The sequence below is a fragment of the Rhagoletis zephyria genome, unplaced genomic scaffold (assembly GCF_001687245.7).
Source record: "Rhagoletis zephyria isolate East Lansing unplaced genomic scaffold, Rhagoletis_zephyria_1.1 Rzeph_scaffold_04379, whole genome shotgun sequence".
NCBI classification, from domain to species: Eukaryota; Metazoa; Arthropoda; class Insecta; order Diptera; family Tephritidae; genus Rhagoletis; species Rhagoletis zephyria.
Window position 1 is genome coordinate 12,571 of NW_016161462.1, and position 13,896 is coordinate 26,466.

At 35.0% G+C, this 13,896-nt stretch overlaps 1 protein-coding gene across 1 annotated transcript; it reads left to right on the forward strand.

The window, feature by feature from the left end:
* Window positions 1–7,330: 7,330 nt before the first annotated feature.
* Window positions 7,331–8,245, forward strand: LOC108370663 (ATP synthase lipid-binding protein, mitochondrial-like; the record flags this gene model as incomplete). The annotated part of the gene is made up of 2 exons (XM_017626040.1): window positions 7,331–7,445; window positions 8,040–8,245. Coding segments are annotated over 2 exons (321 nt in total), but the record flags the coding sequence as incomplete, so codon positions are not given.
* Between the last annotated feature and the right edge of the window lie 5,651 nt (window positions 8,246–13,896).

The window sequence follows — 13,896 nt, forward strand, 5'->3', positions numbered from 1 at the left end:
AATTCATTATTTATTTGTAAATGTCTGCGGTTGAATTGCTTATCAAAAAGCTGTAGAAAAATGTATCAGCTGTCATGCAGTGCTTACTCTCTGGAGAGCTACATGTGTATGTATGTAAATATGTTTATATGCTATATATGAATGTTTGTATGTAGTTATGTATATACATAGTTCATGATTTATAGCATCTGTAAAATATTTTACATTTTTCCGGGATTATTCTTTTAGATTAGCGCTGTAACCGCCTAGGAGATTTTGGCCGAGTTCAACAAAGCCAAGTGATGCCAAGTCCTTCTCCACTTGGTCTTTACATCGCAGTGGGGGCTTCCGTTTTCCTCTGCTACCACCAGCGGGTTCCGAGTTGAATACTTTCAGAGGTGGAGCGCCAGTGTCCTTTCGAACGACATGGGCAGGCCAGCGGAGCCGCTGACTTTTTAATTTGCTGCATTATGTCCATGTCGTTGTAAGNTCAGAGGTGGAGCGCCCGTGTCCTTTCGAACGACATGGGCAGGCCAGCGGGGCCGCTGACTTTTTAATTTGCTGCATTATGTCCATGTCGTTGTAAAGCTCATACAGCTCATCGTTCTATCGTCTGCGGCACTCGCCGTCGCCAACGCGCAAAGGCCCGTAAATTTTCCGCAAAATCTTTCTCTCGAATACTCCAAGACCCGCCTCATCGGATATTGTCATTGTCCATGCATCTGCGCCATATACCAGCACCGTCAGATTGAGTACTTGTACGTCAATACCGGAAAAGTATGCGAAGTAAGTGACTTATGTGCGTACGCCACAATGTAGGTGTTGCGTTTGCAAACAAAAGTCAACTGTTCTTGATGGCCGCCTAGTTGCGGTTTACACAAGTCAATTTTGCAGAGTCATTCAAACTTTTTTAGTAATATATTCACACTTCTGTCATTGTCCTCGTCATTGTGCTTGACTTTTCGAAGAGAGTTTATTGTCTGAACGCCTACTTTACTCAAACAATGTGACAACTAATACATATTCTCAATTGTCTTGTCTTGTGTAGACGCAAGGTACAACTGTCAGCAGTGCCGGACTTACGTGCGTCATAGGCCGAGAGTTGGCCAACGTTCGTCGGGTCCGTTGACGCTCTCTATGCATACACACACAGTGTACTCAACTGTCAGTTTCATCCCTGACCGGAACGTACGCAAAGTACCCATTCTGACGGGGCCATTATAGAGTGTGGTTTTTGTCGTCCAGAGAGGACTTTACTCCTTAATTGCCTGCTCAGTCCAAAGTAGCACTTGTTGGCAAGAGTGATTCTGCGTTGGATTTCGATGCTGACTTATTATTGGTTCCCAAGTAAACGAAATTCTCTATTTTCTCGAAATTATGGCTGCCAACAGTGACGTGGGTGCCAAGGCACCAATGTGCTGACTGTTTGTTTGATGACAGGAGATACTTCGTCTAGTCATCGGCTTACGCCAGTAGTTGCACACGCTTGTAAAAAATTTTTCCTGAGCTGTTCAGTTCTGCAGCTATTATTATCTTCTCCAAAATCAGAATAAAAAAAAACACATGAAAGGGAGTCGCCCTGTCTGAAACGCCCTTTGGTAGCAAACGGCTCGAAGAGGTATTTTCCAATTCTGACAGAGCTCGTGGTATTGCTGAACATAATTTTACACAGCCGTATCAGTTTCGCGGGGATTCCAAATTGAGACATCGCTGCGTATAGGGAACTCCTTTTAGTGCTAACGAAAGCGGATTTTAATCGTGGTGAATGTCTATCCTTTTTTCGCGGGTCTTTTCCAAGATTTGGCGTGTTGTGATATACCTGGTCTATGGTTGATTTTCCAGGTCTAAAGCCACACTGATAAGGCCCAATCAGTTCGTTAACGTTTGGCTTCAGTCCTTCACACAATACACTCGATAATACCTTGTAACCTATGTTTAGAAGGCTGATCCCGCGGTGGTTGACGCGAATGGCGGGGTCGTCTTTCTTGTGGATTAGGCAGAGCACACTTAAATTCCAGTCGTCGGGCATGCGATCATCTGACCATTTTCTGCATAAGAGTTGAACTCGTCGCCGCCGTACTTGAATAGCTCAGCGGGCAGGCTGTCAGCTCCAGCATCTTTGTTGTTTTTCAACCGCGTTATTGCTATTCGTACCTCGTCATGGTCGGGCGGTGGAACATCGACTCCGATCATCGACTCGGGGCTCGGGTTCTTCTTTTACACAACTTTCCGTGCTGCTACCAATCAGTAGGTTGGAAAAGTGTTCCCTTCATAATTTAAGTACGTTCTGAACATCGGTAACTAGGTCGATATTGTTGTTCTTACAGTAGTACGCCCTGGTCTTGAAACCTTCTGTAAGTCGCTTAACCCTCTGGTAAAATTTTCGGGCATTCTTCCTGTCGGCCAGCATTTCAAGCTCTTCGCCTCTCTCTTCTTATCGCGGCAAATACGTCTCGCTTCCCTCTTCACCTCCCTATAACGGTCCCATATGGCTTGCGTTGCGCCCGATCGCGGCGTGGCCGTGTGGGCGGGATCTTTTTTCTCTGCACCTTTTTGACACTTAGCAGAACAGATTAGCCCAGTGCAAAATACCAGTTTTCAGGATATCTAAATGAATGCAAATACATTTTTTTTTAATTATAAAGTCAGAAATAAGAAATAATGCAAACTTGTTGCACAACGATTTTGCTCGAAAAATCGTATTATCTGACGGAGCTTATTTCCATATCAGGCGGCTATGTTAAGCTGCTGCATCTAAGGGGTGGAAAACTGGCACGAGATCGCGAAGAAGCCATTACATCCTCAGAGAGTGACAGTTTGGAGCGGTGGCGTCATTGGCACATTTTTCTTTGAAAATGCTGCTGTAAACGCCATTTCGGTCGCCGGTGAGCACTACGGCTTCGTTTTGTGCAGATTGAAGACTTGGACTTCGACGATCTTTGGTTTCGGCAGGATGGCGCGCAGCCCATGCCACGTTCGATTTTTAGCGCGCCAAATTCGGTAATCGTGTTTCAGCCGGCTCCGCGATGTCAATTGGCCGCCTCGGCTTAGGCTTTTTTTATGGGGTACCGGGAGAGGCAGATGTTATGCGAAAAATCTATTGACGAACGATTCAGGCACTTAAGGCGAATATCAAGCCGCATTCGTGAAATACGGGCCTAAAAACCGTCACCAAGGTCCTGATAAACTGGGTTTTCTCTCGCGTGAGTGGCATATTTGGAGGTGTCCCTTAACAGTTATCTGCAGCTCTGGCCAGCATATCTTGGGAATTCTTTGCGATTTCCCTTCTGTTCTTGCAGGGTTCGAGGGTGATGCTTAAAACCCCCATGAAAAAAACACGCGTAAGGAGTTAAAGCTTTTCGCTGTATTTTGTGTAAACTCACTACATACCTCACCTGGCCATGGTATGCTGACTACTGAAAAACTTATAGCTAATGCCATCTATCGGGCCGACCGATTTAAAAAAAGGGGGAGGTTATCAATTCGCCGGAAATATTTTGTTGCTATGCATGTACCTTAAAGGGGGTACCATACCATACTAATTTGGTTTAGTTCCGATCATTGAATCATGCAGAATCTAACTAACGGCAGTCCTAAATTTTGAAGCCAGTTGTTTTTTTTTTCCGTAAAAATTGCGTATTTATTTAAATTTTTTATTTTACTTAACACTTTATTTTTTTGATTTGTGAATTCGAAATTCAAACACTTCCTTTCAATAAAAGTGAATTAAAGAGCGTGTTGAAACTTTGCCTAAGATGAAACTAAAGCAGCCGTTTAACATTCCTCACATTTGCTTGGCCACTTACCTAACATACCAAAATAATACATACATATGTATGTACATATGTATATTAGGGTTTGTAGTTTTTGTCAGAATAAAAAATAAAATTTAGAACTGCTTCAAACCCAGTATTTTATTTGAGGAAAAAACATTTTAGGTAGAAATGGTATAGACTTTTGAAAATTAATATTTTTCGATGGGAAAAACCTGTCTCTCTTTAAGAGAAATTTTTTAATTAACCATTTCTTAATATTAACTACTTTTTATAGGTCTCCCGAAAACCCCAAAAAATGCTGTGTGGTACCCCATAAAAAATCGGTAGTATTAAAAAATTTTACAAATAAGAAACTGGGTATTATAATTGGTGTGTTCTGAACAGAAACAGAGTTTTCCGATTGAAAAATATTGATTTCAAGAATTTTATACCATTTTGAAAAAGTGGTTTTTCCCACATTAGATACATGTCAAACTTCATGGGTTTGTGGCTGTTCTAAATAGCATTTAACAAAAAAAAAAAACTCGCAGGGGTAAGAGCTTAATATTTTAACCTTTTTTCGGACCACCCTAATGCGTATACACATGGTGTTTGTTCTACATACTCTGATTTTTGATATTTTTTTACGCTCTTCCTGTCCACACACCATTCAATATCTAGTTTTTTATTTAAATTTTTTTTTCGTTAGTGGCGCTTTTGCATTCGTCTTTGTTTTTGTTCAATTCAGAATTTTTCTGCCTCTTCAATTCCAACATTTTTAAGCTTAGGCAAAAACACATAGTGCTGAACTATTGGTTATTCTTGTTTTTCCTTTTTGCCCCCAATTCCTACGACTACCGCATTTTTTCTTCCTACTCTTATTTGTTTGCTGAAATGTCAATAAACTCTAATTGTACAAAAATATGCTAATAGTATTGTAGTTTTTAGGGGGGAACATTCGTACATACATTCGTATATGGAACGGTCTGCTAAGGAAAAAAGCGCAAAAAAAAAATGATCAACTAGCGCTTTATCGAAAGTAACGTTATTTTCAAAGCCAAATCGAAATGGCAAATACGCATACGTGTACATACGTATGTACGTATATATGTACATATGTAACTACTCGAACGCTTATGTCGGAAGGTTTCATTGGTCGTAGTACACATAGTAGGGCGGCAGCTGCATAAATTAAGAAGTGAATTTAAATAAATAAATTAAAAATAAAAAAAATTAAATAAGTAACTAAATAAAATTGGGTAAGTTTTAAGTTGTGCAAAAAGTTTTACACATACGAACAAATATTTGTCAAATTAGAACGTATGTACGTGTCGCCCGCGGGTAAGTGCTTTTTTTTATGTTGTACTCCTCTATGTTAAAGTAGTTCTGTACAATAGTTAAATTTACTTGTTTTTTTTAAACTTTCAATAGAATTTATTAAATTTTTGTGATAAAAAAAAGAATAGTTGAATGGTGGCACATACACTGGTGGAAGAATTCATCAAAACTTTTTATTTTATCCAGTTAAGTTAATCACATAACAAGTACCATATAAATCCACATTTAAAAACTTGTGCAAAGACTATAAAAATTCCGCCAATTTTGCACCAAAAACCCTAAAAATTTCAAACATTTCATTCAGAATTTTTGAAAAAAATTTAGGTGAGCACTTTTATAGCCAGTTTCATGAGAGCCGTTTGAAAAGTGAAAAATTATTACTTTTTTTTTGTGAATTCCATGTGGAAACTGTCACAAAAAAAAATAAGTTTTTACTTAAAATTGCTTTCGTGAAACCGGCAGTAAGTGGAAGTTTCAAGACTTTGGAAAATTGCTTTGATTTTAAATGAATTCTTTAGCTGTCGAAAATTTTATAAAAAATCTGAATAAAAAGTTTGCAAGTTTTGATGGATTATTTTTTTTAGTTTAATTAATTTTTGTGAACTTTGTAAAGTCTGATGAAGAGATGTGGTGTTTTCAGAAATAGCAGCTATAACTTCTACCGCTTAAATTTTGCTGCTGTTACCGTTTTTTCGAAAAGTCAAAAATCTTGTAACAAAGCTTAATAATACTATTGAATGTAATAAAGATAAACACAGCAGTGTTTTTTTCATGAACGATGAGTATAATGATTCAGATTTCATCCCTACTGAAATACATATATCCTGCAGAGGAGCAATGGATCGTGGTGTGAATTCGGAAAATTTATGCAAACGATTTCAATGCAAAATTATTTTGCTGTTAAAGTGTCAACTACTCTTTCCTCGATTATCACCCTAAGGATTAATAATATTTTCTAATTAAAATCAAAGCCAAAAAAAAAATACCAAACCTCTTTCGTTTTTATTTTTACGTTGACCGGCAAGGATGCCTTAAGGCATTATTTTTTTTCATCTGTTGCTGAAGCTAAATAGCAAATTTCTACCCCAAAAAAAAATTCGCAAAATTTTTCCAATTTTATAATTTTGTCGTATTGATTCAATTATCGCTTAGCGCAGATACTATCACTGAAGAACAAATGGATAAATGTAGAAAAATTTAGTCCTTGCCACATTTTAATTCAAAATTCGGATAGCAGTTGACCGATTTTCACCATATTTCAGATGTACATATCGCACACCGTCTTCTAAAAAGTCACAACTCAAAATTTGGCATTTTTGAGAATATGCGCTAGAAATGTACGCAGAGCTTTTATTTACCTTTCAGCAAAAGCTGAAGCAAATTTTTGTTATAATTTGTTAAAAAAAAACCTAAGGTAAAGTCGCCGTTGCCCATATGATTATCATGTGCTAAGAAATAGTTTTTCGGATTTTCTGACAAACGTATTATTTTGAGTTGTGACTCTTTTACGGTATGCAATATGTCTTCCTGGCTTATTTAGTCCAAATAACAAACCGAATTTCACTGGAATCGAATAACATTTACCATATAAGCCAGTTTTTATAACCAGTATCAGGTCATTCCAGACCTCTCCACTAATTCGTGACATTGATTCAGTTGCTAAATTCATTGGTGCTGGTGCTGCAACAGTCGGTGTCGCCGACTCCGGTTAGTATTGGAAGATTATAAAAATATTTCTTAACATCAAAAGCAAAAGAAAGTTTGTAGTGGAAAAATGCAGTAAATTCTGTCGAATATTTCTANTCAATTATCGCTTAGCGCAGATACTATCACTGAAGAACAAATGGATAAATGTAGAAAAATTTAGTCCTTGCCACATTTTAATTCAAAATTCGGATAGCAGTTGACCGATTTTCACCATATTTCAGATGTACATATCGCACACCGTCTTCTAAAAAGTCACAACTCAAAATTTGGCATTTTTGAGAATATGCGCTAGAAATGTACGCAGAGCTTTTATTTACCTTTCAGCAAAAGCTGAAGCAAATTTTTGTTATAATTTGTTAAAAAAAAACCTAAGGTAAAGTCGCCGTTGCCCATATGATTATCATGTGCTAAGAAATAGTTTTTCGGATTTTCTGACAAACGTATTATTTTGAGTTGTGACTCTTTTACGGTATGCAATATGTCTTCCTGGCTTATTTAGTCCAAATAACAAACCGAATTTCACTGGAATCGAATAACATTTACCATATAAGCCAGTTTTTATAACCAGTATCAGGTCATTCCAGACCTCTCCACTAATTCGTGACATTGATTCAGTTGCTAAATTCATTGGTGCTGGTGCTGCAACAGTCGGTGTCGCCGACTCCGGTTAGTATTGGAAGATTATAAAAATATTTCTTAACATCAAAAGCAAAAGAAAGTTTGTAGTGGAAAAATGCAGTAAATTCTGTCGAATATTTCTATTTTTACCAGTCAGTTGCAATCTAGCATCTGGGGCTCACATACGAGTATTTTCTATCATTGCCTTTCGCATTTCTTTCTGGAAATGCTGCTTGTGTCTTGATAGAATGTAGATTACTCTAATATCGCCTCGGGAAGGTCTGAGAGTTGGTCAAAGTTCAAATCAAACATGCTGTGGTGCGTGTGAACTTAAACCGATTTATTTTCTAGCAGGAAACTTGTATAATTAAAAGGCAAAGGGACAAGAAATTCTGAATGCTAGACAAGCTTTCGGGCTAGTCTAGTATTCATTGAAATCCTTTGTGACCAGCAATTTTAGTGCGATGTGCTTGCTGCATTCTATGTAGAACTCAATTCAGACTAATCTGTGACTGATTGTCAATAAACAAAACTACAGAAATTCTGCTTTTCATCAACTTTCTTTCGCTTTTAGTTGCCCATTTATTTATATTGGGGCGTACATTGTTTTATTTCTTTTGCGAAAACTTCCAATACAAACAGGTGCTGGTATGGGCACAGTGTTCGGTTCCCGCATTATCGGTTATGCCAGAAGTCCATCGTTGAAACAACAAACCACAAGAGCGNTGGGCCAGTTCAGTGATGAACAAGGCGAACACTTTCACCAAGAAATAGCTACAATTCGATTTCTTTTTTCATTCCGATCGTTTATGATCAAAAAAATGCTGGTCAGTACAACGAGAAACTGATGATTTTGAGTTAGAAAAAAACGGGAAAGAAAACATTTTTGAGTAGTATAGTTAAAAATAATATTTTTGCAAAAATTTTGTTTTCATAAAAGCTTTAATAATTCAGTAAACTTTCATCCGATTTTTGAAAATAAACACTAGTTTTTTTTTCGTTATTAAATTTGGTTTTACAATCTATTTGGGACTAGTATGGTTTTCTTATAAAATAGTAACATATGTATATAGTTTCATATATTACAACATATTTCGAAATTAGAACTTTCTGTGCGGCGCAGTGATTTAAAAAATGAAACGGTTTTTTTTTTACACTGATAACCAGTTTCGAAAAATTTTGAGATAGGCAGAGTTTTCGCGCCCATTTGAACTCTATTTTTGCAGGTATTTTCAAATAGGTCCAGCTTACGTAAATCTTAATATATTTTCGAATTATTTTGGCGCAAGTCTTGAAATATAATAAATTTTATAATACCGATGGGAAAATATTACCGATTTTTTTTTTTTCTTTATGGAGAGTAATGCATATAATATGCCCACTAGTGTTGCCGTTTTGATCCATTTACTTCAAAAGTGATACGTGTTTGTGCAAACTTTAGGAAGATACTTTATTTTTTCGCTCATTTTGCGAGATGCTTAAATTTTCCGCACAGAACAAATTTTGATAAATTAGAAAGAAAAAAAATTATATACATATCGCACACCGTATTAAAAAGAGACACAACTCAAAATATCACGTTCGTCAAGAAAATGCGATAAACTATTTCTTAGCACAAGGGCAAGAAAGACTTTATCTTAGGTTTTTTTCAACAAATTATAACAAAAAATTTTAGTGCATAATTTCAAAAATATCAAATTTTGTGTTGTGTCACTTTTGAAGATCGTGTACGATATGTACTTATGCAGTGACAGCTTTTAAAATTTGATCAGAAATATTAAACGTTTTGGGGTCAAATAAGCTTAATGAAAAATACTCTAAACGAACTATGTATAATGAGTTGACTGCATTCATTTTTAATTTACTTTGCTTGCCTCATACATAGGCAAACTGTTGAGAATATACCGGGGCGTATTCATAGTCAAAATAAAACGCCACTGAAGGTAGTTTCATCTTTATGACATAATTTCCAGCGAGTTTAACGTGGAATGTAACACATAATTTGATAATCAACACAAATGATCGACAGTTAATAGTTTTATGTATATACATATGTATATTTGTATTCAAGTTTCTCCCAGTATATCTTAGATATTTTTGTTCACTGTACATACATACATATGTATGTTTATAAATGTGCATTACATGATTTTTTGGTTATTGACAATAATAAAAAGCAAAGATGTCAAACCAAATAGAATTTTTTTTTTTTTTAAGTTTTTTTCTAACTTGATACTTTGATACTTAAAAAAAAATTTGTGATACATTTGATCTATTTATTGCTTTTTTACGACACATTTTTTCATGATGTCGCGGCAACACTGATGCTCACAGCTGTTAACTGTTAAATGTCTAATGAGCATTACGATTTCGTAATCGCAGGTGAATTTTTTCGCAACCGAAACTAAAGACATAAGATGTCGCGATTTATTAAGTAATCAACGGCTTTTTGTATTTATTTAACTGAAAAATAATGAACGTTGACCTACAAATACTTACGAAAGGGGTCTTAACAAATAAATTGCAAAACTATTTAAATTGCCTCGACATAATAAAAAAAAAACTTAATTATATATTTATAGAAATACACTCTGCATACTAATAGAGTATAGACAACGATATTCGCGTTAATGTAGCAGTAGTACATACATACGTACATACACAAGACATCAAGCTATTATCGTAACCAATATATGTACATATGTGTATATATTTGTGTATATGTATGTATGTAATCTTAAGCTAAGTAATGTACAACAAACACAAAATCTAAAGAAATATACAAAAAAGAAAACTACAGTTCATTTTAACGCGATTATTATTTAAATGCCATAAAGCAATTAACATGGGAACAAGCATTCTTTTTATTTTACGATTGCCGTTGAAATACTCGTTTTCATGGCTCGTTTTTTTTTTTGTTTTTTTAGTTATTTATTGTTTTTTTTTTTTCTTAGTTTGAGCTCATGAACTGTTTTCCCCCGCTGCTATTATTTTATTGCTTATACATATACATATTTGTTTTAAGTCCCTTTTGAAGTCATTTTATTTTGCCGTTTCATTTGCATGGCGAAATTTGCAACAATCCAATATTTATGAGTGTGAAAGCGCAAAAAAAAACATACATATGCTAACGAAAAAAGCTTAATAAAAATAAATAGAAAGAATTGAATAGTGTGAATGTGGACTCACTTTGACCAGCAGCAGACAGACGCAGCAACGGCAATCTAACAATGAGAATTCCCACTTAAGTTCTGAACACATTGAAAACAACGAGCTACAGACCACAGCTTCCAATTTGTCATCTTCATTATCTAAACGCTTTGTCGTTGGCGACATGATTTCTTTGAACGCGGCAGCGACATCATGAATTTGTATGAGTTTGACATAAAAGAAGAGGAAGAACCTTATCTCTCGCCAGAAAAATAGAAATAGATCTAATCTGGCCACAACCACAGCCGTCGCGTAGCTCGATCGTCGCCAAAATAATTATCTACATAAGAGCACGTGTTAAAATAATTTGACAGCTGTGGTTTGTAGCTCGTCGTTTTCATTGTGTTCGGGCTATTAAGCTCCGCACCGCTCATACATAACGACATACATATGTATGTACATATTAGCAAGGAGAAACAAGTGGCAGGGGAGGAAAAGAAAACAATAAGAACCTAACTAAGTATGTATGTATGTAGTTGTGAAGTCAGCGACTAGAAGTCCCGCATTGGCTTTAAAATATGTAGTACTACTCCACTTTAATGTGAATAAGAGGTCAGCCAACTCAGACAGGCAGTTAACTATTGTATGTAGTTGGTTGTAAGACGTTGGGGAATGAGTAATATATGAGTGGCATAAACATATATGTACATATACATATGTAAGTCCGTATATGTACATATTGGCGAGTCAGCAAGCCAATGGCGAAGTCGAAGGTGGAGGAAGACACTCGAAATGTTGCCAAGTATCGTTCGCATGTTAATTAGCAGGAAGGAAAGTATGAATTTTAGTGTACGCTATGCCCTTTTCATATCTACAACAATGGAGCAAGCATAAATTGTAAGCTTGAAAAAAAAAAGAAAACAAACATTAAAATTTATGTGACTTGCTAAACGAGAAGCAGGCAACATTTGTTATATACACTAGGCGACAAATGTAAGTGTACATCTTGTTCTAATATAATATTTACCCTTATTTTCTGATGAAAAATTGTTTGCATTAATTATTTATTAAAATATAGTTAATTCTATTATATAAACCATACAAATCAAAAATTCACACTTTATATAAAGTTCACAAAAATTAAAAAAAGTTCCATTAAAATTTTCAACTTTTTATGCAGAATTTCTAGAAAATTTTCGAGTATTCAATTTTAGTCTAGGGAAGTGCAAGTTTCAAACGGCTAAAAAATTCCGTTGATTTGTGAGAATTTTTTTGGTTACGGATTTTTACACTTTTTATCATATGAGCATAAATTTCTTATGAAATCATATACGCTAGACCTTTAGCAAAAAGATTTCAAGAAATCAACGCCAGCTTTTGTAAATTGCACTTGTTGTATAAAAAAAACTGCAAAGAAGTCTCCAAAAAAATCTCAAAAATCAATACGATATTTTAACAGGTTGAAACTGGATGGGCTGCAAAACTCCAAACTCGAAATTTTTTTGAATTCTTCTGAACTTGTTATAAAGTGAAAAAACTTTGGTTTATATAATAGAATGAACTATATTTTCATAAATAATTAATGCAAAAATATGTTGATGAAAATAGTTGCGAATATTATATTAGAACAAGGTGTACACTTTCATATGTCGTCTAGTGTACATACATATATACATATTTGTACAGAACCAGTTAGACGATTGCAGCGAATTCGCTTTTTAGACGAATTTTATTGTAAGATTAGAAGAAATCTCGGTTGAAATGAAGTAGCTCTTTTGGTGTTCTTCTTCTTCTTGTTTGGCGCTATAACTGCAAATAAGGCACGCCAGTCGCCAGACTACACAGATTTTCAGACCGTAGCGGGAAATCCATTTTATGGTAAAAAGTAAAAAAAAAATGTAGTAAACTAATAGCAAATTTTGTAGCGTTGAACCAGAAAATTTCTGAAAAATCGCAAAAAACCCGTAGGATCTTGAAAAGTATTAATACCAATTCCCGAAAATTTCCTAAGGATTTTGGAAAAATCTCTAAAACACGCGAAGTGATTCAAATAAGTATTGTTTTTTTTGTGCAAATGCGTAAAATTTAAAAAGAAGTATAAAGTTAAAATAATGAAGGCCAAATTTTTACATGTGAGTCTTGCCGTGGCAAATCGACCATTTTTTATGTGGACGAATTTTGGTCAGAACTTTTCTTTATCATATAACGAAATTTTACAAACTCTAAATGAAAATTAATTCTATATTAAATAAAAACTGTTCAACGTAATTTCATTTGGGGTTTGCAAAAAAAAAATAATTGCTTCAAAGCTCAAAAATTCATATCCTACATGAACACGTTGAAAAGTTGAGAATCTTTTAAAATCAGTTGGAGGTAGTGTGTATATATATTTTTTAATCACACCGTTGTTTTCAAAACTTTTTACTAATTTTTACATTTAATTTTTTTTTTTTTAATTTCGAAATTCTGTAATTTTCCAATTTTTTTATTTTTTTTTATGTTTTTTCTTTACACCACCATTAAAACGAGACCAGAACTATTTTTGATACTATAATAGTTTTTGAAATATTCAAAAAATAAATTTGTAAAATCCCGGAAGTTGTGAAATTTCTAATTTTGCATAACTTTAAAAAAAGAATTTAAGTTTTTTCCTTTGGCAGGTATGATAAAAGAAAAATTCTGACGAAAATTCATCCATTGACCGATTTGACATGCATTGGCTAAGGTTAAACCTTGTAAAAACTTGACCACAGTGTCAACTTTTGAATTCTGACTGCAAATTTTCCGAATTACGAATCAGTAATTTTTCTACGACAAACTGGTCATTTCTCAAGATTCAAAAGATGGCTCTTTAAAAAAAAAAAAAACTGTTTTCCTGTTTCCTGTGTTGGCGAAAAATTAATCTGAAGAAGTTTCGCTATTTCACGAGAAATAATTTTGTAGAGCATTTTAACCTGTCTTCTCTCTCGCTCTACCGCAAGGGTCGTTTTGACCCCTGTTTTGCAAAGTCTGAATAAAATGGAATTTGGGAGGTCGCTAAGGGGGTTGGAATGTTTTAGAAAATTATCCGCCGCAAAATTTCACCAGTGTATACTCAGACAAAATCATTATACAAAAAGCGTAAAGGTCAACAGAAGATAAAAAACTAATATTTCTCCTTGAAATATGCAACAACTTTTGTATGCTACCTTTTAGTAACATTTCTTTTGTGAACGAACATAGCTGCCACCCTTTTTTGTGTACACCTAACAGGGATGCCAACTCCCCTGGGGCTAATTCCCCGAAATTCCTTAAAAAATTCCCCTATTCTCTATGAAATTCCCCCAAAATGTATTTTGCTACATATTGA